General features: G+C 43.3%; 2 protein-coding genes across 2 annotated transcripts in view; one reads left to right on the top strand and one right to left on the bottom strand.

The window, feature by feature from the left end:
• Positions 1–12001: 12001 nt before the first annotated feature.
• The window catches only part of HAUS3 (HAUS augmin like complex subunit 3), a 15609-nt gene continuing 743 nt past the window's right edge, over positions 12002–26867 (bottom strand). The window contains exons 2-5 of the mRNA XM_007537640.3: positions 25129–26169; positions 22429–22871; positions 19743–19971; positions 12002–16118 (exon numbers count right to left, since the gene is read on the bottom strand). Of these exons, the coding sequence (XP_007537702.1) occupies positions 15885–16118; positions 19743–19971; positions 22429–22871; positions 25129–26034 (1812 nt within the window). The 5' untranslated portion in view covers positions 26035–26169 and the 3' untranslated portion in view covers positions 12002–15884. The remainder of the gene's footprint in view (positions 16119–19742; positions 19972–22428; positions 22872–25128; positions 26170–26867) is intronic.
• The window catches only part of LOC107523424 (uncharacterized), a 7087-nt gene continuing 6482 nt past the window's right edge, over positions 26263–26867 (top strand). Inside the window, exons 1-2 of the mRNA XM_060188477.1 lie at positions 26263–26310; positions 26682–26866. Coding sequence (XP_060044460.1) covers positions 26263–26310; positions 26682–26866 — 233 coding nt within the window. The remainder of the gene's footprint in view (positions 26311–26681; position 26867) is intronic.

The following is a 26867-nucleotide window of genomic DNA, read 5'->3' as shown; positions in this document are numbered from 1 at the left end:
AAAAAGTTGGGAGGAGCCAGAGAGCTAATCCACTTTCCTTTGGGGCCCAGGGACAGCTGATCTGTGAGTCTAGTACCAGAGAGTTGAGGAGACAGCTTGATGGGAGGGCTGGAGGGCTGGCTGGTACAAGAACTCAGATGCTATGGGAAAACGGAAAACATTTCACTAGGATATGGACTCATGCACGAGGCAGAGCTAAATACCAAACCAGCTTCTGGTAAAACTTGGTTAAGGTAGTAAGGATCACATTATTATATATATATGGAATAGAGGATTAGAGAAAGAACCAAACATCACAACATCACTCTGGTACATGTGCTGCCAGGGACTGAACTCAGGATCTCATGCTTGAGAGTCCAGTGCTTTATCCACTGTGCTACCTCCTAGACCACCAGCTTGACATTATCTAGCTTGAATATTCAATAAAAATATAAAGTTTTAGAAAAATAATTTAAAAAAGAGACAAAGAAAATATATAGTTTCTTCTAGACACCCAAGTCAAGTAGGAGCAGTCAGGAGTATAAAATGTCTCCAAATATAGCCCAGTGTTGGAACCATACTTGTTAAGAGAGAGATGCCATGTATGGTGGCATCAGTGAAGATCAATAATTTATAACTTCCAAGTAAAGGTCATGTGTGGAAACAATTAATTGATAATATGACTATCTACTAAAATATTTCTTTATTTTTATCTTTTGCCTCTCTCATTAGGGCTTGGTGCCGGAACTAAGAATCCACCACTTCTGGTGGTTTTTTTCTTCTCTTCTTCTTTTCATTCAACAGGACAGTGAGAAGGGAGGAGGAGATAGAGAGGGAGAGAAAAACACCTGCAGACCTCCTTCACTGTTTGTGAGGCAGATCCCCCTGCAGGTGGGGAGTGGGGGCTCGAACCCGGATCCTTGCACAGTCCTTGTGATTATTATTATGTGTACTTAACCAGGTGCTCCACCGCCACAAATCTTTCAAACATGACTCAGCAGCAACCTCTTTCTTTCCCCACCTGGCGACATGCTAGACTCAGCACAGATTCACCAGGTAACTGGGGAGAAAAGCTACATCTGATCAAAGGAGCCCACCTGGGGTTGCAACAAGACAGGACTAGAATGACTTTGGGAACCCACCAAATCACCACAACTCTGCTCAGACCTCCAGCTCTACCCAGATGAGAAACTTCTGTAAAGAACAAGAACTATCAAAGATCACCTGAGACTGCAACAAGATGAGACTGGGACTACTTTGGGAACCCACCAAGTCACTGAAGAGTGCAGACACATGTGGCTCGTGGACAGAGAGGAGCCTAAGGAGAGGCTCCTGGGGCTAAAGCCCGCATCGACTCCTGATCGGCTGGGAACAGTCTGGCAGTTTGCCAGTTGAGGCGCCACCTCCAGCCTATTTTACCAACAAAAAGACGGCTGAAGGGGGGAGAGGACTCCCCTAAGGCTCACCAAATGCAACTGTGAGTCTCCATTGCTACTGCCCTCAGAGACTGGAGCAGCAGGGGGAGGCCCTGTGCTGACATCAGGGGGCAAATAAGTGACCAGGAAACTCAGGAGAAGAGCTACACCCCAATGGTCCAGCAGTGGGGCTGTGTGGTGGGAGCCTTTCCACACTGTTCTCCTGATAAGAACATGGTGAATAATTGTCTCAGAACCCACAGACTATAAATGGGACTTGTTTAGAAATTCACAGGGCCCAGCAATGCTGCCCAGCTTGGCAGAGCAGCTGAACTGAGCCCAGAGCTTTGGATCCTTGGGGTGTGGGAGTCTCTTTGCATAACCACTGTGCCATCTCTCCCCCACCCTGCTTTATCTCTTGGTCAGTAGGAAAGGATTAAGCTAAAAAACCTACTTATAGGCTACCATAGCCTATAGGGAAGAAAAAGAACAAAGGAGGCTCTAACAGCCACTGTGCTTCAGCTCAGGGGTTGAGATAACATTGAAACAACTGTTAATTTCCACAACTGTGAACTTTAAAAAAAAAAAAAAAGTAAGTAGTCACCTAGGGAGGATAACCCATAAGATTAGCATCAGATTTCTCCACAGAAACACTACAGGCCAGAAGAGAATGGTAAGATATCTACCGAGTGCTCAATGAGAAAGGCTTTCAATCAAGACTACTGTAACCTGCTAGACTGTCATTCAGACTAGATGGAGGCATAAAAACCTTCTCAAACAAGCAACAATTGAAGGAATCAACTATCATCAAGCCTGCCCCCAAAACAGTTCTGAAAGATCTCCTATAAATAATCAGATCATCATAAACATGCCATATGTCAGAACAACCTAAAAATCTACAATAATGGCACTAAAATATCTTCTATCTGGGCAGGGGAGATAGCATAATGGTTATGCAAACAGACTCTCATGTCTGAAGCTCCAAACTCCCAGATTCAATCCCTCCACCACTACCATAAGCCAGAGCTGAGCAGTGCTCTGGTGTTTCTCTCTGTCTCTCTCTCTTTCTCTGCTTCTCTCTCAAAAATAAAATAAATAAAATATTAATATATATATATCTTCAGTATATAATATCAATAAATGTCAATGGTCTGAATTCACCTATTAAAGGCAAAGAGCATGAAGATGGATCAAAAAACACAACCCAACCATATGTTGTCTGCAGGAATCCCACCTAACTCAACAAGACAAACATAGACTCAAAGTGACAGGATGGAAAACTACCATACAAGCCAATGGACCACAAAAAAAGGGCAGAAACAGCTATACTCATATCTGACATGATAGACCTTAAAATAAATAAAATTTTAAAAGATAGGGGTGGACATTACTTAATGCTCAGAGGATCAATCAATCAAGAGGACTTAATGATTATCAACATCTATGCACCCAATGAGAGGTCACTTAAATATATCAAACATCTACTGAAAGAGCTACAGCAATATATTAACAGCAACACAGTAACAGTAGGGAACTTAAACAGCCCACTCTCTCAACTTGACAGATCATTCAGGCAGAAAGTCAATAAAGAAACAAGGGAGCTAAATGAAGAGAGAGATAAACTAGAACTATTGGACATTTTCAGAGTAAAAATGGTGATTTCAGCCCATCTTGAATGGAGCTTGAAGAAATCATGTTAAGTGAAATATGTCAGAAACAGAAGGATGAATATGGGATGATCTCACTCTCAGACAGAAGTTGAAAAACAAAATCAGAAGAGAAAACACAAGCGGAACTTAGACTGGAGTTGGTGTATTGCGCCAAAGTAAAAGACTCTGGGGTGGGTGGGAGGAAGAATTCAGGTCCTGGAGAAGGATGACAGAGGACATAGTGGGGGTTGTACTATTGTGTGGAAAAATGAGAAATGTTATACATGTACAAATTACTGTATTTACTGTAGACTGTAAAACAGTAATCCCCAATAAAGAGATAAATATAAAACATGGAAAAAAAGAAAACCTACATCCATTTTACTACAGAGCTCTTCATAATGAAATTTCATTTTACTTATTTTTCACATTTTATGAAATAACTCTACTACTTTCAACCCCTGTATGCCGTGTCATAAATTTTATGAAAGAAAATGTTTTAAAATTAGTCACATACATATATATATATATACATGTGGAGAGAGAGATGCACACCCCAACTCCTCTTTCCACCAGCTAGGAAAAAAAGAAAAGAGGGAGAGAAACAGCACAAAAACAAGCATAGCCGCCACTCACATCTTCCCTAAAGCTCTTGGGACGGAGTTTCTGCTGACATTGCACTCAGTTCACGGCACTGAAATCGACTGCACTTCTCTGCCTCAACCGTCTCATACAGACTAAAGAGCAGCTCCCAGAATAAGCGCTCCTGTTTAAAATGGCATGTGGCACGGTACACAGCTAAGCATCCATGAATGAGGGGGAGCTCTCAGCAGTCGTTGTGTTTGCCATACTTACCTTTACTCCCGACAACTGGGTCTTTTCAACTCCAAATACAGCCAAAGTCTTTCCACTGGTGTCATTGACCACTTCACCGCCTTTTGAAAATAAACACACACACACACACACAGTAAGGCATTAAAGAATTACTGAAATAATAAAAAAAAAATCACTGACATTAAAACCAGATAATCAACTAACCCTGGGAAATTTCCTCTCCACTCACTGCTATCTATCTACTCCTGATCTACTTACTTTAAGCAAACAATACAATTCACAAAACAAATGTGTATTATCATTCAAGAAATATGTATGTAAAGTACCTCAAATTAGCTGCACACAGATCTATAGAATCATGAAGTCATATTCAAATTCAATTATTATTTTTGCATGTGAGTACTGAATTCTGAAAACCCAACTCAAAACTTTCCAGAAATTTTGTGAATTATTAAAAGTTTAAGGAAGTACATTTTTTGAGGCAGAGACAGTGAAAGAATCCAAATCACCAGACCTTCTATCAGCTGGTAGGGGCTGAATGCAAACCCAGGCGGTGCACACAGCAAAGTAGCACACAGTCCAGCTGAGCTATTTTGCCAATCCTTAAGGAAACTTTTGAGCTGACTAATATCACAATGGAATAGTTAGCTACTCAAAACACTATTAATTCACACTTTTGATATAAATTCTGTCTGGGATGAACAGTAAGTGAGAGGGTCTGGCTTCATGACTGGACTCTGAGCAGAACCTCAGACACCCTTCTCTCCAAAGCAATAGCAACCAGGAAATGCAAGTAGGGGCAGAAAGCTTTCATTTACAACAGAAACAAAAGTTACACTTAAGACACATTTAATGGAGGCAGTAGCAAGCACCTGGTTAAGCTCATACATAGTACAAAGCCCAAGGATCCCAGTTCGAGCACCTGCTCCCCACCTGTTGGGGGGAAAGCTTCATGAACAGTGAAGCAGGTCTGCAGGTGGCTCTGTCTCTCTCCCTCTCTCTCTCCCCCTCCTCTCTGTTTATCTTTGTCCTGCCCAATAAATGGAAAAAAATAGCCACCAGGAGCAATGACAGAAAGACACCTGCAGCACTGCTTCATAGTGCCAGCAATGGATTCATAGTGCCAGCAATGAGCCCCAGAGATAACCCTGGAGGTAAAAAATAAATAAATAAATAAATAAATAAATAAATAATAACAAGAAAGGCAGTCAACTATGAAAAATGTCTAAAACAAATTCATAAAATATCTATCATTGTTGTATGTTTTACGTAAAGCATACAACATAGCATGACACAACATTTGTATAGTTGGAAACCATCTGAAGTGGAGTCTTTAGAATTGGGAATAAATAGCATTGAGATGAACTCAAAATGCTTAGAACATCCAACATACATGCAATGTCCTTTCAAAGGGCAAAAGTAATTTCAAGATGCATATGGAATAGCAAGTGTCTCGAAATAGTGAAGTCGAAAACAATGAATAGAAGACGTGCTTTGCCAGATTGTCAAAACGTACTATAGCCACTATTATCAATCAGATCCACACACTCCTGGAATAGATCTCTAGACAGAACGACTAGAAAAGCACCCCCAAGGCTTGTGAGGATTTAATATGAGCACTCCATTAAGTGTCTTTTCTTTTCTTTACTTTTTTTTTTTTTTGCCATTAGGTTTATCATTGGGGCTGACACATCAAAAATCCACTGCTCCCAACCGCCATTTTTTCCTCTTTTTTTACAATTTTATTTGGTAAGACATAAGACAAAGAAGTTGAGAGAGGAGATGCACATAGTATCAGTAACATGTAAACGCTACCAAATGCTCCCCCACCCTGCCCCTAAGGATGCCAGAAGCAGCTGATTGTCCACTGAAGGACTGGGCGTCTTTTTTTCCCCTTTTTTAATATTTATTTATTTTCCCTTTTGTTGCCCTTGTTTTTTTATTGTTGTTGTAGTTATTATTGTTGTTATTGATGTCGTCATTGTTGGATTAGAGAGAGATGGGGAAGACAGAGAGGGGGAGAGAAAGACAGACACCTGCAGACCTGCTTCACTACTTGTGAAGCGACTCCCCTACAAGTGGGGAGCCGGGATCCTTACGCTAGTCCTTGTGCTTCGTGCCACGTGCGCTTAACCCACTGCACTAGCGCCCAACTCCCTTCTTTTTTTATTGCCACCGGGGTTCTTGCTGGGGCTCCGTGTCTACATGATGAATCTACTGCTCCCTGCGTTCTTTCTTTCCTCTTCTTCTTTGATGAGACAGAGAGAAACTGAGTGGGGAGAGGGAAGTGAAGGAAAGAAACAGACACCTGTGGACCTGCTTCATCGACTGTGAAGCGACCCGCCCTGCAGGTGGGGACCAAGGGCTCGAATCCAGGTCCTTGAGCGTGTAACAGGTATGCTTAACCAGGTGAGCCACCAACTGGCCCAATCATTGTTTTCTGTTTGGTTGTTTGCTTTTCTGCTTTTCACAACAACCCTGCTCGGCTCTGGCTAATGGTGATGCTGAAAACTGAACTTGTGAGCTCAGAGCTTCAGGCATAAAAGTCATTGGCATAAACCCTGTGCTTTCTGCTCAGTCCCCCACTAATTTTCAAGTAGAGAAAATTAGTAAGTAGATATAATACAAGTAGCATCACTTCTGAAAGAAAATAATACATTGGGAAAATTACTGAGAACAAAAATGACAGAGGCTGGGTGGTGGTGCACCTAGCTGAGCACATGTTACTAGTGTAAGGAACTGGGTTCAAGCCCCCCTAGTACTCTCTTGCAGGGGGAAAGCTTCACAAATGGTGAAGCAGTGTTGCAGATGTCTTTATGTCTATCTTCTCCCTTCCTCTCAATTTCTGTCTGTCTCTATCCAATAAATAGATAAAAAGTTTAAAAAATAACATGAAGAGGGGGTGCTGGGGAGATAGCATAATAGCTCTGCAAACAGACTGTCCTGCCTGAGGCTCTGAAGTCCCGGGTTCAATCCCCTACACCACCATCAGCCAGAGCTGAGCATCACTCTACTAGAAAAAGAAATGACATAGAAGGACGCTGGCACACCTAGATGAGCGCACACATCACCATGTGTGAGGACCCAAGTTCAAGCCCCCACTCCTCAGGTGTAGGGGGAAGCTTCATAAGCAGTGAAGCAGGTCTGCAGGTCTCTTTCTCTCCCCCGCTCACTCTGAATTTCTATCTGCCTTATCAAAATAAAAAATAAATTTAAAACAAAGGAGGATGAATACAGGAGCATTCGGCTCATAGTGTCATCACCAAGCCCCATCAATAACCTTGATGGCAATAAAAAATTTAAAATAAAGAGACAATATCTCTGTTCTATTACAAGTTGCATACTGACAAAACTGGACAAAGAACTTGACAGAGAAATGAACTAAAGAGGGATTCAAGTGGTGGTGCACCAGGTTAAGCACACAGTAGAAAGCACAAGGACCCATGTAAGGATCCCAATTGGAGCCCCCGGGTCCCCACCTGCAGAGGGGTCGCTTCACAAGCGGTGAAGCAGGTCTGTAGGTGTCTGTCTTTCTCTCCCCCTCTGTCTTCCCCTCCTCTCTCCATTTCTCTCTGTACTATCCAACAACAATATCAATGGCAAGAATAACAAGAAGGGCGACAAAATGGGGGGAATAGCCTTCAGGAGCAGTGGATTCAGAGTGCAAGCACAGAGCCCCAGCAATAACCCGAGGCAAAAAAAAAAAAAAAGAGACAAAGCATGAAGGAGCAAATCCCCCAAAGCAAACGCTCTAGTAGCCAGGGAAACACAAAGTAACTGTGGAGGGGAAAGGGAATCTCAGGGACTAGTGGGGAAATCTTGGAGAGCCAATTGTTAACATGTATTAAGATAAAAAGCACAACCCTTAGTCTTCTTTGTAACTGGATTCATTTCATTGAAGATGTCTTTAAAATTTATGCAGAACAGAGTTCTGCCAATATTTTCCTCTAAGTATCTGATAGCTTCTGGTCTAACATCCAAGTCCTTGATCCACCTGGAATTTATTTTTGTGTTTGGTGAAATATAGTGGTTCAGTTTCATTCTTCTGCATGTTTCAACCCATTTTTTCTAACACCATTTGTTGAAGAGACTCTGCTTTCCCCATGTAATAGTCTGGGCACCTTTGTCAAAGATTAAATGTCCATAGGTGTGGGGGCTCACTTCTGGGCTCTCAATTCTATTCCACTGGTCAGTGTGTCTATTCATGTTCCAGTACCAAGCAGTTTTGATGACAATGGCCCTATAATACAATTTGAGATCTGGGAGTGTGATGCCTCCAGTTCTGTTCTTTCTTCTCAAGATTGTTTTGGCAATTCTAGGTCTTTTCTGGTTCCAGATAAACATTTGTAGCATTTGTTCTAGTCTCCTAAAAAATGTTGGGATCTTGATGAGGATAGCATTAAATTTGTATATAGCTCTAGGTAGTATAATCATTTTAATGACATTAATTCTTCCAACCCATGAACATGGAATATCTTTTCACTTCTTTGTGTCTTTTTCTATTTCCTTGAGTAGAGACTCAGAATTTTCAGTATACAAGTCTTTCACTTCTTTGGTTAGGTTTATTCCTAGATATTTTATTGCTTTTGTTGCTATAGTAAAGGAATTGCTTTCTGGATTTCATCTTCTTCTAACTTAGTGTTTGCATAGAGGAATGCCACTGACTTTTGTGTATTAATTTTGTAGCCTTACACCTTACTGTATTGCCTGACGATTTCCAAAAGCTTCTTGCTGGATTCTTTAAGTTTTTCTATGTATACTATCATGTCATCCACAAATAGGGAGATTTTGACTTCTTGCAATCTGTGTTCCTTTAATTCTTTGCTCCTGCCTGATTATTATGGCAAGACCTTCCAACACTATGTTGCATAGTAATGGTGATAGTGGGCAGCCCTGACTAGTACCTGATCTGAGGGGGAAATGCTTCCAATTTTTCACCATTGAGTATGATGTTGGCTGTATGTTTGCTATATATAGACCACTGTTTTGAGGAATTTTCCATCTATTCCTATTTTTTGTGGCATTTTGATCATAAAGGGATGTTGGATTTTGTCAAAGGATTCCTCTGCATCTATTGATATAACCATGTGGTTTTTGGTCAGCCAATTTCAAAGAAGACTAAGGCAAGCATAAACCAATGGGACTACATCAAATTAAAAAGCTTTTGCACAGCAAAAGAAACCTATACCCAAACAAAGAGACCTCTCACAGAATGGGAAAATATATTTACATTCCACATATCAGACAAGAGTTTAACAACCAAAATATATAAAGAGCTTGCCAAACTCAACAACAAAAAAAACAAATGACCCCATACAAAAACAGGGAGAGAACATAGAATATTCACCACAGAAGAGATCCTAATGGTCGAGAAACATATGAAAAAGTGCTCCAAGCCTTTGATTGTCAGAGAAATGCAAATAAAGACAACAATGAGATACCACTTCACTCCTGTGAGAATGTCATATATCAGAAAAGGGAACAGCAGCAACAAATGCTGGAGAGGTTGTGGGGACAAAGGAACCCTCCTGCACTGCTGGTGGGAATGTAAATTGGTCCAACCCCTGTGGAGAACAGTCTGGAGAACTCTCAGAAGGCTAGAAATGAACCTACCCTGTGATCCTGCAATTCCTCTCCTGGGGATAGATCCTAAGGAACCCAACACAATCATCCAAAGAGATCTGTGTGAACATAGGTTCTTAGCAGCACAATTTGTAATAGCCAAAACCTGGAAGCAACCCAGATGCCCAACAACAGATGAGTGGCTGAGCAAGTTGTGGTCTAGATACACAATGGAATACTACTCAGCTATTAAAAATGGTGATTTCACCATTTTCACCTCATCCTGGATGGAGCTTGAAAAAATCATGTTAAGTAAAATAGGTCAGAAACAGAAAGATGAATATGGGATGATCTCACTCAAAGGCAGAAGTTGGAAAAGATCAGAAAACACTAAGCAGAACATGGACTGGAGTTGGTGTACTGCACCAAAGTAAAAGACTCTGGGGTGGGGGGGAAGAGTACAGGTCCTGGAAAAGGTTGATAGAGGATCTAGTGGGGGTTGTATTGTTATGCTGAAAACTGAGAAATGCTATGCATGTACAAACTATTGTATTTACTGTACAATATGTAAAACATATATGTACAAATGTAAAACATTAACCCCCCAATAAAGGGGGGAAAAAAAGGCACAACCCTGGGGGTTGGGAAGAGGAGGCGCCCAGCTGGAGAGGGTGTGGGAGGGCTTCTGGGGACCTCTAGTGCTTCTCTTCTTGATCTGAGGGGAAGGTCACAGCGATGTCCATGCTGTGAAACTTAAGCTATAAAATAAAGGCATCTGTGCCTGTGTCTGTATGCATGTAGAGAAATCCTGTGTGCCCACAGCAGCACCTGGGCTGTAACATGTGTCCCCACACGCAATGTGATTCTAATTTTTTTTTTTACTGGAGCCCTGTTTATGGTTTATGGTGGTGCAGGGGGTTGAACCTGGGACCTTGGAGGCGCAGGCATGAGAATCTGTTTGCAGAACCATCATGCTATCTGCTCAGCCCTAGGTTTGTGTCAGTGGGTCAAAAGCTCCACCAAGACCCAGCACAGAAAGGCAGACCCATCCCTAGTGTCTATTGGGTGATCACTGCCCCTGTGGTCATGGTGCCACCAACTCATTGCCAGGCCTCCTTAAAGGTTGGTGTTGCCTGGGACTCGGAGGTGGCTCTGTTGTGGGAGGGTGGACATTCAGCAGAGGCAGCAGGAAGGAGGCCCTAGAGTGGGGTGCCATGTCCCTGGGCCTACATAGCCTAGACCAGCCCCCTACACTATGGCTAACCTGCTGGACAGACAGCCCCGACACCAGTACTGGGCCAGCAGAGGCGGTCAGGGACTCCTGGCCAGGCCACTCCCACTGTGTTCCTTCCTCTCAGGAAGCTACTCTGTGGCTGTTCTCTATTCTTCAGCAGCTAGTCCTATATGCCTTGGACACTCCCTGCCTGACCCATCTCACATGCTCCCTCAGGGCCACCAGAACTCCTGGCCAATTTATGTCATGACACGTCAGCCACAGGGAAGACACAGCAATTCCTGTGAAACCTCGAATCAGAAACCTCTGCACTATGTTCAAGCAAGGGGGCAGGTAGACAGGGTGGGAGCAACAGCCTTTCACAGGGGAGACTTCCACAGGTGACCAAGATCTGCATGTGTCAAGATCTGAATGCACCAAGCCCAATGTCTCCGCCTGCTCTTGGTGGCACTGGGCTCAAGGTGACACATCTGCCAGGGCAGCAGACTCCAACCTCTTCTGGAGCCCTGCAGGTTCACTGGGCCTGGGGCTGTGAGCACCCTCTTCCTCGGCTACCGGGAAAGCTCTTGTGCTCACGGCATTTAACCTTTGCTTGCTACCCAAGTCTCTCTCCCCCCACAAGGATCTATCTGTCCCAGTCCCCGATTCCATGCCTTTGTTTTGTCATTCTTTTTTTTTTTTTAAAGATTTTATTTACTTATTCATGAAGAAGACAGGAGAGAGAGAAATAACCAGATATCACTCTGGTACATGTGCTGCCGGGGATTGAACTCAGGACCTCACGCTTGAGAATGGAAGGCTTTTTCCACTGCACTACCTCCCAGACCACTGTTTTGTCATTCTTCACAACACTAGGCTGGCTTTTTCAGGCAGACACAGCAGGAGAGAAAGACTGCTGCACCAAAGCTTCTCCAGGGTGGTGGGGGCAGGGCAGGCACTGTCCAGGTGAGCTTTCTTGCTGGCCGTCTTTCGTCACCTTATACTCCTCAAATATGCAATGTTGACCAATAGCACAGGCAGCTGCTTCCCACTGGAGTGAGCATCTCAACTGCAAAGTGGCCATCTTGAGACAAACTCACCAGGGCTGGCATTTCCACACACTGTCTTCCCAGAACACCATGGCACCAACTGTATCAAATGGGTTCTGAGAGCCAGGCTGATCCTTGGGCAAGAAGTTTACTGCAAAGCTTTTGGGGAGCAAGAGTAAGAGCCAATGAAGACCTCAGCCAATTCCAAGGATGCAGTCAAGTGGGTGGTCTGGATGGCCTGCTGCGGTCAGCTAAATGTTCTTGCTGCAAGAGATGGACTGGAAAAAACCTACCACCAGAGATCCTTTGGAACCATTCAGGGAATGATCCATTTATTAAACATGTAAATCAGCTTTTTATAATCACGGCGGAGTATATGTTGACATACATTTGAAATTATGTTTTTGATTTAGGCTTTTCTTTAACAAAAGATCAAAGTTATATCATCTGTGTATGCAGGCAAAGATCAAGATTAGTTCTTCTGCGTGTATCATGAGCCTAGGGATCAAATATCTCAAGTTATAATCTCTTGTCTAGAAAGCACCTGAAGGAAGTAGCATACCCAAAAGAAACTACCCTTGGGGTAATTCAGTACGCTGGTTTTCCAGTCAGTGGGAGCTCGACCTCATGTCGTAAATGTTGGTATCCTACAACGGCCCAGCACAGTAACAGCCCCAAGGAATCAAGTGGACAAACACACTAAGTTGTTAATGCAGGGAGCAGTAGGGACCAAGGGCCCAACCACTGAGAAAGCCTCAACTACGAGACTGTAGGATGGACGCTCAGTGTGTGACTACACAGAGGTTTCTGCAGATAAACCTTGCAAAGAACAAGCATGGGACCCGAGCTCATTCTGGTGGCCAACAGTCTGTGTCAAGTGAACAGCAACAAAGAGGTGACTGATCTGAGAGAATGAATAAAGGCCTGCTAGGTCAGTGGACACTGACACCCAGCACATGGCAAGGTTATGACTGGACTGAAGATTTTATTCAATGGCAATAAAGAGAATATAAAATGTCTATATACTGGTGGTTAGAATTCAGTCAATAGATCTACTTCATCACTTAGTTGTATGTTATCTGTTCCTCATATAGCCAAGACTGCAAGATGGTGAGAACAGATGCCTTTCATAGCCGTAAAGTAGGTTCTGAAAAGCATGTATCCTCTGGGCTTCTAAACGTGCATGATGTTGAACATTAACGAAGGGCCCAGGAGGTGGTGCGCCCAGTGGAGTGCAAGGACTGAGTGCCCTGGTGCTCCCTGCAGGGGAAGCTTCACTAGCAGTAAAGCAGTGCTGTGAAGGGTCTCTACCCCCCTTCCTTCCCAGTCCTCACTCTACCTATAAAAAAATGTTAATAAGAAAAAAAAATCTCTCGGCTTTACTAGAAACCACATTTACCTCTAAGTAACATCAAGTGACAATCATCCGTGCAGCAAACAACTGCCTTGCTAACTCAGCCCAGGTCAGAGGCCCCACTCCACACCAGGAGGGCCATGGTCGCACTGAGGCTCTCTCTCCCTCCTGGCCAATCTGGATGAAAAGCTGGCCCAGAGCAATGAACTCACAAAGGTCCATTAGAAAATGAGAATCTCAATACCTACAGGTACTTCAGTGTTCAAAAACCTCATTACCACTACTGAGTAATAAATGACCATGAAATTTTAAGTTAAATGAAGGTAATTCTGAATCTGGTCTAAAGGTATAACCAGGAGCTGGCAAAATAGTTCACTGGTGCACTGCTTTGTCATGTGCACAACCCATGTTCGAGCCTGGCCTCCACCATACTGAAGGAAGCTTTGGGCTGTGGTGTGTGTCTCTCTGCTAGTTTCTAGAAAAATAGTTATAATCAGTGAGATTAAAAATTGCAGTGGTGCGGGAGGTGGCGCAGTGATAAAGCTTTGGACTCTCAAGCTCAAGAGGAAACTGAGTCAGGAAAGCTTTTCCCTCCATGCTCGACCCCTGAAAGGGAGAGGCTGACAGGTGGGGTGTCTTTTCAGACCTCCATCTTTATGATGGAAGTTCCCCTATGCTCTTACCATGCTTTCACAATTATCCAACACCTGGGTTCTCCAAGAACTGCTGTTTGCAGGACTAACAAGGAGTCATTTCAGTTTCCAGCAGATGGGAAGAGAAAGGAGTCCAGCTGGGAAATAAGGTATCCTTGAGCCCATCCTCTCTATCTTCCTGTCTCTATAAAAAATACATAAGCCCCCATACAATGGAAAAGACTCATCTCTGGGAAGCAGCTGCCATTAAACATTAGGATGATGGTTTCTCTTTGAGTAAAGGAGGGTTCTGAGTTTGGAAGTATTGATATGTGGTAATTTGGTAGCAATACTCTTTGTTTATTAAAATATCACTTTCTTTTTTTTTTATATCTTTTGTTCATCTCACAGCAAAGGGTTTAAAAAATCTTGTAGGAAAACACAGTCCAATCTTTGCAGTGTGCAAGCCAGAAAATTAAGACACCAAAGTGACATGTTCACAGTAATCCTGCTTGGTTTACTTACTGTTTGTAGAGACACATTCCATTAATTCCTAAATTCATTTGAATATTTCTTGAGATGGCTTTTCTGAAATGAAACACTGATTTACAACATTTTATTTGTAATGAATAAGGATGGGGCAGTCCAGGATCCGGTGCCTGTTAGAGCAGGAGTTCCTGAGCCCACCTGCTGGGGTCACGTGAACCCTTGCCTTCTCTCTATAAATATAATTTATTTTATTTTTAAAATTGAGAGGCATGGGAAATAGACAGGGAGGAGAGACACCTGCAGTCCTGCTTCACTACTTTTAAAGTTTTCTCCCTGCAGGTGGACACCAGGGGCTTGAACCTGGGTCCTTGTGCATTGTAACATGTGTGCTCAACCAGGTGCACCACTGCCTAGCCCCCCATGAACTCTTGTACCAAACCCAAGCAAAGAAAGTGATCTGACAAAGTATCAATGTATCCTTCGTTTTCAACCATGTCTCCAGGGTTATCACTGGGACTCAGTGGATAAATCTACAACTCCAATGGACTTTTCTTTCTTCTTTTCTTTCTTTCTTTACTTGATAGGACTGAGAGAAATCGAGAGGAGAAAAACAAGAGAGACATCTACATTACTTGCTTCACTGCTCATGAAGCTTCCCCCCTATAGGTGAGGAGCAGGAGTTCAAACTCAGAAAGTCAATGGAATAATTCTGATGTGCTTCATTTTCCAGCCCTAGGAATAATTAATATCCTTAGCAATAGTTAGAAAGGCTCCTAAAAATTACTTTTTATTTACTCATTCTTAAACTCCACTAAGTTACCTGAGTGTATAGCAGACATAATCTTCTGTGCCACACTGGAGAGCGGACTCTTACTGAGACCAAAGTCTACAAATGTCTCATAATTTTCCATTTTCATAAAATCCTAAACATAAGTAAACATAATACACATACATTAATTTTAGGATCTCAAAATAAGAAACAAGTTATTTGAAAAATTATAACTGAGATGTTCTTAAAAATTATTCTATAACCAAAGGAATAGGTATCAATTATCTATACACATAGGATAGCAAGAAGAAAACAAGACAACTGGGGAGACAACAGAATGGTTATGCCATAAGACTCTCAAGCCTTAGGCTCTGAAGTCCCAGGTTCAATCCCCAGCATCACCATCAGCCAGAGCAAAGCAGAGCAGGGCTCTGGTATCTTTCTCTATACAGCTCTCTCATTAAAATATTTCAGGAAGGAAGGAAGGAAGGAAGGAAGGAAGGGAGGGAGGAAGGAAGGAAGAAAAAGAAAAACAAAACAAAGGCTCAACTGGAATATAATGGAAAACAGGCAAAATAACTTGTTTTCTATCTAACCAACTTTGAAGCAAGCAGTACATGCAAGTACCATTCAAAATTTATTTGTAGTAACCTACTTTAAGTGACTTGGATACTCCTGACAGACACAAAGCCTGACATTTCCCTCCCACTGTCCAGTGGTACTGGATCCCAGGGCAGAGGGAAAAGTAGGGGAGGAACAGAACAACTATGCAGCTGCTGGCCACACACACAGTATCGGGTATGAATTTAAACAGAATTTGCTAGCATGGGCCAAAAAAACAGCTGACATATTTTTCTACATTGCTGGAGAAAAGGAAAATTGTAGTTAATTCTCTGTTCCAGGTAATAATATAGCAAAAACACCAGCTGTTAGTAATTTTCAATCTTCAAGATCAATGGCCTTAATCTTTGATTGGTTTTCTAAGTCCTCCACCATCTCTTTCAGGTAGTCTTCATCTTTTAAGAAGTATACATATAAGTTTCTTTCCATGTGATGGAGTTTGTTAGATGTCAAAATTTTTCTTTTTGTCTTTACATCAGCAAGAATATCAGTGAAAAGATGATTTAGCTTATTCAACTGAGATTCAACTTGATGAAACTGCTCCACTAACTCCTGAAAGAAAAAGGAAAGTTCCATTTGTGCAAGCACTGTCTTAATGCTGACTACACAGTCTAAAAGTCACTTACAGGGAAAGGATCTCAACAATTTAATCATTAGTCTTACAATTTTAACAATAAACAACCTCAATGAAAAATCCCTAGTGAGTCGGCTGCTTCACCATGTGCAAGACCCAAGTTCAGGCCCGGTCCCTACTGCACTGGAGGAAGCCCTGTACATATGCAGGCCCAGAGCAGTGAAGCCCCAGCAATGACTAAGAAGCACCTAGTGGCATAGTATAAACTATCTATCGAATCAATGGCAATGATACCCAGCTGGCCATTTTAAATGACTCAAAGCAAACTCTTCCTGGTATGTGAGCCATTCTGCATATTCACATGCTAATACATCTGTCAGGTACTATATAAGGCAGCGTGGACTCAGACATGAACACCAGAGCCAGCTCACCTGGATAGTGCGCTTGCTCTCCATTTATTTTAATTCCCATTGTTAAATATATATACACATGCCAATCAATAACCCTGGCTTAATATGTATTTCTTCTACGAGTCTGCCATGCTGAATCCTTCACATTAATAAATTCAATTCCACAACAACAATAAAAAACAAGGGTAACTTAAGGGAAAAAAATAGCCTCCAGGAACAGTGCATTTGTGGTGCAGGTACTGAGCCCCAGCAATAACCTGGAGGGGAAAGAAAGAAAGAAAGAAGAAAGAAAGAAAGAAAGAAAGAAAGAAAGAAAGAAAGAAAGAAAGAAAGAAAGAAAGAAAGAGAGGGAGGGAGAAATCCAAATCCCTCACTTGGTAACATTAAAAGCAGTGTATCAACAAAGTCCCATGTTTTTGTTTTTCTCCACCACTGTTATCACTGAGGCTCGGTGCCTGCACAGCAAATCCACCACTCCTGGCAGCCATTTTTTTTCTTTTTTTCTTTGATAAGACAGAGTGAAATTAAGGGGGGGGGGGTGAGTGATAGAGAGGAAGTGGGACAGAGAGACACCTGAGTATTTGCTTCACCACTCACGAAGAAGCTTCTTCCCCCCTGCACATGGGAAGCAGGAGTTCAAGCTCAGGTCCTTGCTCATGGTGATATGTGTGCTTACCCAGGTGTGCCATCACCCACCAACGGCTTTTAATCAAGTGTCTACTGATAAACATTCAGTCAATATTATCAATGAAGTTCTCAGAAACTCTGCAGTGTTTGTTTTTTTTTTCCCCCTCCAGGGTTATTGCTGGGCTCGGTGCCTGCACCATGAATCCACTGCTCCTAGAGGCCATTTTTCCCCCTCTTGTTGCCCCTGTTGTTGTAGCCTCGTTGTGGTTATTATTATTGCCATTGTTGATGTTGTTTGTTGTTGGATAGGACAGAGAGAAATGGAGAGAGGAGGGGAAGACAGAGAGGGGGAGAGACAGACAGACACCTGCAGACCTGCTTCACTGCCTGTGAAGCGACTCCCCTGTAGGTGGGGAGCCGGGGATTCTTACGCCAGTCCTTGCGCTTTGCGCCACATGCACTTAACCCACTGCGCCACCACCCGACCCCCAGAAACTCTGCAGTTTTAACAATCTCAGCCTATAACATTAGGGCATGCCAGTCACCTGGGATACTTGTTATAATGCCTGAGCCTTAATCCATACAAAATTACTCAATTTCTGTAAAAGGATCCAAAAAACCTACATTTCAATAGGCTCCCTGGTGATTCTGATGTCCAATCTTAGATTGCTTACCACCCATTACAAATATCAGTTTACAGGGGAAAATTTCTTAAACCACATTAAAAGAAAAAAAAATCAAGTAACATCTATATAAAGTATCTCCCTTTGAAGAAAACCTTACATACAATGAGAACAATCTCACCTTTGTTTTCAACTAAGTACTAAAGAGCCTAACAGTTGCTAAATAACAACTGAAAAACATTCAACTTCATTAACAGTAAAAATGCAAATTAAAATTGGTGTGGATGGTTGAGGAGACAGTGTAGTGCAAAAGGAGTTTCATTGCATAGGTTCCAGATTCAATCCTCAGCACCACCATCAGTCAGAACTAAGCAGTGCTCTGGTCTCTCTGCCTCCTCTCTCTGTAGCTCTCACTCATTTAAAAAGTAAATAAACAAAATATTTAAAAGTAAAACAAAACTGGCATGGATTGAATTTTATAACTCACTGAGCTAGAGACAAACATTAGATAATGACAGACAAATGAGCTTACAGTGAAACTACCATATTTTAATGACTTAAGGATGCAACCTTTCACACTTTAACACATCAAAAATAATACGTTTTATAATTGAGAAAATTTATTTATTATTGACTAGATGCTTATAAGAAATACTACCAACATTTACAAATTATTTTACTGTGTTAAGATACTTAGCTTGAAACCTTTCAAGTTTTTTTAAAGGTTCTTTTTTGGTCTTTGTTTTATTGGACACAGACAGAATATCACAACCTCACTCACGCACGTGCAATGGCAGGGATCAAGTTCAGGACCTCATGCTTAGGAGTCCAACACTTCATCCAATGTGCTATCTCCCAGGCTGTGCCCTCCTAAGATCTTTTTTAAGCACATGCATGATACACTTGTTAATCAAAGACACAAGATATATAGCACATGTCTAATCTACTCATCTTGCATAACTGGCAAGTTTTATCTCCATTTCTACTTCCCAGTCCCTGGTAGTTACTATTCTACTGTGCTTCTGTGAATGAAAAGGTTTGTGTCAGACGTCTGGAAGGTGGCACAGTGGGTTAAATGTTGGACCCTCAAGTATGAGGTCCTGAGCTTGATTCCCAGCAACACATATGCCAAAATGATGCTCTGGTTCTCTCTCCCTTTCCAGTCTTTTTAAAAATGTCCAGTCCAAACTTCTAAGAAGAATTTTAAAACACGAGTGAACATGTAACGCATGTAGTGCGCAAATGCTAATCAAATGAAAAACAGCACAGGAAATCTGAATGCCAGCAAGAAGAAGCTATCACTAGATGTTTACAAGATCTGAAATGCATAAGGGTGATCCTCTAAGGTGAGAAAAGTCCAATGGGATCTTATCTTTTTAAATTTTTAAATTATCTTTATTTATTTATTGGATAGAGACAGAAATCGAGAAGGAAGGGGGAGATATATAGGAAATGAGACAGAGAGGCATCTATAGGCCTGCTTCAAGACTTTCAAAGCTTTCCCCCTGCAGGTGAGGACCAGGGGCTCGAACCCGGGTCCTTATGTACTGTAACATGTGTGCTCAACCAGGTGTGCCACCACCTGGCCCACTTCTAAACTTCCACATCAATTATTAGAACTAGATGAAAAAATATGTGAACAAAAACTAGGAGATAAAAAGCAGTTTTATCTCAAGACAGGGACTTGGGGTAATATTTTCCTCATGTTAACATTTCTGTAAATATCTCTAACAGCCAATATTATTTTATTATTATTTTTAGCCAGAGTAGGCAGAGAGGCAGACAGAAAGATGATAGCACTGAAGTCTCCTTCAATGCTTTTAGGGGCCAGGCTCAAGCCTAGGTCTTGCACAAGGCAAAGCGGCACAATGTCCAAGTGAGTTATTCCAACAGCCCTGTTGTTGTTTTTAGAGTATTCTAAATAACAATAGCCAGCACCCACCTGATCATTAAGCAAAAGCTGATTGCCGCCTTGATATAAAGCATCACAAAGCATGTCCACATCGTTATTCAGTTTGGACAGAAAGAAAGAATGCTCTTGAGCAGATAGCGCCAACTGGCTTTGTACTAAAGAAACATCCTGTTTTAATTTCTCAGCTGATTTCTTGAGGTTCTCATGGGTTACAAATAATTCTTTTTTCTTATTCTCTCCTTCTAAGAGTTGATAGAGTCTAAAATGTAAAAATAAAAATTAAAGGGAAAATTCTCAAGTTAGTACAGTTTTCAGAGTTTCAAACAGACTACAGAGGCTTTAAACACTGCTAGTGGAAGTCTGTGGCAATCCTGGCTTGGCCAGGTGGGTCAGCACATTGCTCAGTTCATGTTTCTGTCCCATTTCGTTAAGGTATATGCATTTCCTGTATTGCATTACACACTTCCACAACTTCTACATGCACTGTGAAGTCAAAACATTCACGTTACTTGCTTTATGTTAGTATTCGCTTTATGACAATAGCCTAGAACTGAACCTGCAATATCAATGAGGTATGCCTGTGATGGGACATCCTATGACAGCTAACAACTTGTCTACTGTTAGACTAGGCAACTGGAAATACTCCCTTTCAAATAGTATCTCAGGATAAAAATCTATACATTTTTTTTAACGACTACCGCATCAGAAAGAGATGGCTTAGGGGCCAAGGAGTTGACCCTGTAGTAAAGTACCTGCTCTTCATGAGCGAGGACCCTGGTTTGATCCCTAGCACCCTGTGACAGAGCCATTACCACTTCGTAGTGGAGCAGAGCTCACTCACTCTCCCCACCTCCCTACACACACACTTGAAATATAATGCAGCACAGCAGCCCAGGAGGTGATAGGGGAAGGGACATAGAGAGGGAACGAGACAGAGACACCTGCTTCACCACTTGGGAAGCCTTCCCTCTGCAGATGGGGACCAGAGGTTTGTACCTGGGTCCTCGAGCACTGTTATATGAGCACTTACCCAGGTGCACCACCACCTGGCCTGAAAACTAATCTTTTTAGGTGGCCACTTATGAAGCCAAATGACCACTTCAAATATCAATGGCAGAAAAACATTAATAAGCGGGGAGTTGAGCAGTAGTGTAGCGGATTAAGCGCACATAGCACTAAACTCAAGGATTAGCGGAAGAATCCTGGTTCGAGGCCCTGGCTCCCCACCTGCTAGGGGGTTCCTTCACAGGCGGTGAAGCAGGCAGGTCTGCAGGTGTCTATCTTTCTCTCCCTCTCTGTCTCCCCCCCTCAATTTCTCTCTGTACTATACAGTAACAACAACAATAATAAGGGCAGCACCAAGGGGAAGCTTCACATCACTTGCAGTGGAGAGGCAGGGCTGTGCTATCTCTCCTTCTGTTTTTCTTCATCCAGAAAAAAGTTTAGATAAGGGAGTCGGGCTGTAGTGCAGCGGGCTAAGCGCAGGTGGCACAAAGCAAAAGGACCGGCATAAGGATTCCGGTTCGAACCCCGGTTCCCCACCTGCAGGGGAGTCGCTTCACAGGCAGTGAAGCAGGTCTGCAGGTGTCTATCTTTCTCTCCTCCTCTCTGTCTTCCCCTCCCTCTCTCCATTTCTCTCTGTCCTATCCAACAACGACAACAACAATAATAACTACAACAATAAAATAACAAGGGCAACAAAAGGGAATAAATAAATAAAATAAATATAAAAAAAAAATTTTAAAAAGAAAATAATCATTTAAAAAAAAAAAGTTTAGATAATAAAAGTGTGCCTGGAGTAATGGAGTCATGCAGACATAAAGTCCCAGGGAAGTCTTAGTGGCAAATACATACACACACACACACACACACACACACACACATATATATATATTAGGATTGTTTTATTTGTCTTAATTTGCAACAGGCTCATGTTAAGGGCTGTCAATCATGTCCCTTGGAATGTAGCTATTTCAGGGGAAAACATTAATAAAGAAATTGGCAATGAGGTAGCCTTACCCTCATGTCATTAATCAGGAAACAAAAGGACCAGGTGACTTTGCTCTAGTGCCAGAGAAAGATGAGCAATAGGATCTATTGAGATTTCTGAAACTCTTGGCTGTTCAAGAATTCTCCAATTCCCACCAGGGAAAGATAGAAACAGTCTGGGGGGGTGGGATGGATCCACTTGCCAACACCCATGTCCACTGGAGAAGCAATTACAGAAACTAGAACTCCCGCCCACAAAAAGAATTTTGGTCCATACTCCCAGAGAGGTAAATGTCAGGGTAAGATGACAAAAGGGCTCTGAACCTCAATTCCACCAGGACCCAGAAAGAGATGACCCACACAGAAAGTGAGTCTCCTCTCTTTTGGGCCACCACACCCAAAATCAGTCACTTCTCAGACTACCAAGACCCACTGTACACCCTTGCCATTGAACAACTTCCTGTCAGAGCTGAGGTAAGACATCTATGTAATGACGCTTAATGTTGTCTATGTTCATTTTTCCAACTGATCCATCTCAGCTCTAAAGTAGCTTCTTCCAGAACTTGAATGGAAATGGAAATATAAAAGGGGCCAGAAAATTTAAAAATAAGCATAGGTAAGACAGAGTGGGAAGGTCCTAAATGAAGTGCAAAGAATATCTTAAACTTCCACAATTTTAGATCAAACCATTTTATAAAAATGAAAAATAATTCTCAGTGAAACATACCTAAGGGTAGAGTAGTCCTTGGTGTCAATGGTATTTCTCGAGTTTATCTGCTCGGGTGCTGATGGGCCTTTTAGCATTTCTAATCGCTGGTGGAGTACGCTATTACTTCGACTAAGTCCTTGAGCCAAACTTTCAAGCTGACGGTAAACGTCCCAGTGTTTTCTCAATTCAACTTCAAATGCTAACTGCAGAAGTTCAAAGGATGCCTTTTGCTTTATCAGCTGATTTAAAACCAACTCTTGTCTCTCTGTATAATAATCTTGTTTAGCAATCTGCAGGTCAAAATCTCCCTTTACGACTGGCATACTCAAAAGTAACTGGGCATTCTCTTTGACCAGAGCAGGCAAGCTTTGGTCTTTGATGTGAGAGATTTCTTCTTCAAGTTGCAGGATCTCACTTTTCAGGCTAGAAATCTTAGCATCCAAATTACCTTCGCCAACAACCTATGTATAAAAATAAGCAAATACATTTCAAATTCCAAGTACAAAACTAAACATTTTAAGTATTATTTTCACTTCTACTCCAGGAGATCATACAATATGCTAATAAAGCTGACTTTCTATTAGCATAAACCAAAATTACATTTTGGTTTGAACACGTATGACAATGTATAAGGACCAAGGTTCAAGCCCCCAGTCCTCACCTGCAGAGGAAAAGCTTTGCGAGTAGTATGTCTTTCTTTTAATTTTTTTTTTACTATATTTATTGGGTAGAGACAGCCAGAAATCAAGAGGGTAGGGGAGCTAGAGAGAAAGAAAGACACCTACAATACTGCTTCACCACTTGCAAAGCTTTCCCCCTGCAGATGGGGACCAGGGGCTCAAACCCAGGTCCTTGAGCACTGTAACATGTGCGCTCAACCAGATGCGCCACCACCTGGCCCCGTCTTTCTATCTCCCCCTTTCCTCTTGACTTTTCTCTATCTCTAGGCAGTAAGGTGTTTGTTTTTTTTTTTTAAGATTTTATTTACTTATTAATAAGAAAGATAGGAGAGAAAGTACCAGACATTGCTCTGGTACATGTACTGCCAGGGATTGAACTCAGGACCTCAAGCCTGAGAGTCCAATGCTTTATCCACTGGGCCATCTCCCAAACCACAGTTTTTTTTATTATTATTATCTTTATTTTTATTAGAGACAGCCAGAAATTGAGCGGAGTGGGGAGATAGGGAGCAAGATGGAGAGACACCTACAGCCCTGTTTCACCACTCGTGAAGCTTTCCCCCTGCAGGTGGGGACTGGGGGCTTGAACCTGGGTCCTTGCATGCTGTAACATGTGTGCTCAACCAGGTACACCACCACCCGGCCTCAGTTTAAGTTTTTTTTTTTTAAAGTGTGTAAAAAGTCAAGGGTAAAGGTCCCGCAAAGTGGCATCACAATTATCACAACCACATACATATGATAGCTCGCTGTACACAAAACCACTACCACTCTACTCACTGAATATAGTATCTATACAAGTTGAATTTCTTAAGGTTGAAATTGTCCAAGAAGCTATTCTCTTAGACAGTCACCTTATTTTAGCATTTCTTTTTTTTTAAATATTTATTATTGAATAGACAGAGAGAAAGTGAGAGGGGAGGGGAAGTTAGAGAGGGAGAAAGACAGAGACACCTGCAGCCCTGCTTCACCGCTTGTGTAGCTTTCCCCCGTAGGTGGGGAGCAGGGGCTCAAACCTAGACCCTTATGTGCTGTAATGTGTGTGCTCAACCAGGTGTGTCACTGCCTGCCCCATCTAGTACTGACACTACCCAAAAAGCAAGCTTCCCAAGAGGGCAGCAAACGTCTGCTCTCAACAAAGAGCCAGGGTTTCATGTCCGCAGAAGTGGATCTCTGGCTTCATTAGCACCAAGAACAAGATCAGGAGCAAGACAGAAGACCCTGAAGACAGCAGCAAGGATAATCCTACATATTGTAAAGTAGGAAGTTTCACCAGTGCAGAGTACACAGAACCATGTGCAAGGACCCAAGTTCAAGCCCCTGCTCCCTTCCTGCAGGGGAGCAGTGGGACAGGGCTGCAGGTGTCTTTTGTTTCTCTTTCCCTCTCCCTTTCTCTCAGCCTCTATCAAAAAGAAAGGAACAAAGCAAAAATAAGTGGCTTCAGGAACTATGGAGTCACTACAGACTCTATCTGAGCCTCAGGCCCTGACTCGTCCCCACTCAAGGCCCATGTTTTTCCCTAGCCGATAGTGCACACATGCAAATCAACACAGATTTAACTTAGCGCCAGTCTCCTTTAAAGTAGCTAGGTCAGGTCAGAATTGTATTCTTAGGGGTCAAGCAGCAGCTCACCCGGCTAAGCACACATATCTCTATGTGCAAGGTCCGGGTTCAAGCCCCCAATCCCCACTTGCGGGAGGATGTTTCATGAGCGCTTCATGAGCGGTTAAGCAGAGCTGCAGGTGTCTTTCTCTCTCCCCTTCCTTTTCAATTTCTCTCTGTCCTGTCAAAAATAAAGCAGAAAGAAGGAAATAAAAGGTTAAATGGCCACTGGGAACGGAGGATTCCTAGAGCCCAAGACAAATGTGGTGGCAATAGAAAAGCAAACAGATGAAAAGAACTGTACTGTTAAGTCCTGCCCTCCACTAGTAAGAGGGCCCGTTTGAAACACTGGCAGGCAGTACAACTAAGCAGTGAACACACCAGCTGCACATTACACCTCACAAAGTCCTTTCCAATAAAGACACTTTTGTTTGTTTACCTGGCGGGGAAGACTGTGGAGATTCTCCTCTGCCCACTTGATACTTGAGCTCATGCTCCAATTACTTGCTTTCAAGTGAATTAACTGCTGCTGGATGCAAATGTGTGCGAATCGCAGTCTAGCCATCTCTAGTCGTCTCTCCTCAACAAGGGCTTGATCGTCGTGAACAGATGGCGCTTGCATATCTAAAAGCTGGAAGTTTTCTTCGTTTGAACTTTCAACTACTTCGGGTATACCGCGAAAGAAGTGCTTTTTGGTGTACAGGGTCAACGCTGCTGTGCTTTGCTCTTCCTGGCTTAGGTATTTTTCCAGGGAAAGCTGTGATAAAAACAGCGTCGGCTCTGTGCCCCGGCCGGCGTGAGAGTGCCCTAGCGTCATCAGTCTGGCTACCCCGCCACCAAGAGCCTGAAGTGCCGCGCTGGCCTCTGCAGCCGCAGCCCTCAGAACGCCCTGGCTCCTCGACAGCCCCCTGGCAGCGGGCGCCTCCTTGGCGCCCAGCCCCAGAGACCCATGGGCCCTCACCGCGGCCAGCAGCTGGCATTTATTCCGACGCTGAACTCGCAGCTGCTTCACTTTCTGCAGCATTCGAACCTCATCCTCTAATTTCTCCAGATCCTGGTCATCCAGGCTGGGTGTCTTCCAGTCACAGGCCTGACAGGTTTTTAGAGCTTCCTCCAGGGCTGCTCCCTCTAGGATGGGCTTGCCTGACTTCTCAAGAAGGCTAAGAGCTTGCAATTCTTCTTTTGACAAGACATTCTGTTCCTTCACATTTCCACAAAACCACCTCAAAAATGACTGGTCCTCCACAGTGTCAAACAACCAATCAAAATCCGCCCCATTAAGGGCATCAGCTTTGGGGTAATTAATCCTTTTTAATGTTTCCACAAGCTCATTTCCACAACTCATGGTTCAACAACCCAGCTGTTTTCTAACTAAAACGGATGTGTGGTGTTGACTGAAAAGTCAATTCAAACACAAAACGAACCTTCTATCAGCTCCATAAAGAAGGGAGGAAATGCTTTAACTCTCTAAAGACTGCTCCTAGGAGAGGAAAGAAAAACAAGTGTCAGACCCACCAAAGGACAGTGGAGCTGATGGCGTCTGGGACCTGCAGAACGAGGGAGCTGGGTGAAGATGGAGAGGAATGATCCCGGTGGGAGCGAGGGCAACTACAAGGCGCCAGTAAGGGTGCTCCCGGCTGACCTAAAGGACAGCTGACCTCAGGATGGGGCGCCCGCTACCCACCTGCAGTGGGGAAGGTGTCTGTCTCTCTATCTCTCTCTCTCTCCCTCCCTCCCTCCCCATTCCCGACTCCCATATAAATAAGTAAAATTCTAGGTGCTATCACCAAGGTCCGCAGGCCAGTCATGAGTCAAGATGCGGGCAGCTCCAGGCTGCGCCCCATTTCAGCCCACAGATCTGTGTGACCGCATCACCCACCGCACCCGGCCCTAGCCCTTCAGAGCCCCGAGGCCCCATCCGCACTCAGCTCCGCGAGGCCCTCAGACCTCAGACGCGTGACCCCCTCGACCCTCAGCCCTGCGATCCCTCAGCCGAACAACCCCATGGACAGCGAACCCTCAGCCCCGAAACCCCCCTCAGCCCCGGGACCTCCCTCAGCACCGCGACCCCTCAGCCGAGAGACCCCTCAGCCCCGAGACCCGCTCAGCCCCGAGACCCGCTCAGCCCCGCGACCCATCGGCCCCGCGACCCCTCAGCCCCGCGACCCATCAGCAACG

The sequence above is a fragment of the Erinaceus europaeus genome, chromosome 3 (genome assembly GCF_950295315.1).
Source record: "Erinaceus europaeus chromosome 3, mEriEur2.1, whole genome shotgun sequence".
NCBI classification, from domain to species: Eukaryota; Metazoa; Chordata; class Mammalia; order Eulipotyphla; family Erinaceidae; genus Erinaceus; species Erinaceus europaeus.
This window is presented reverse-complemented; position numbering and strand designations above follow the sequence as displayed.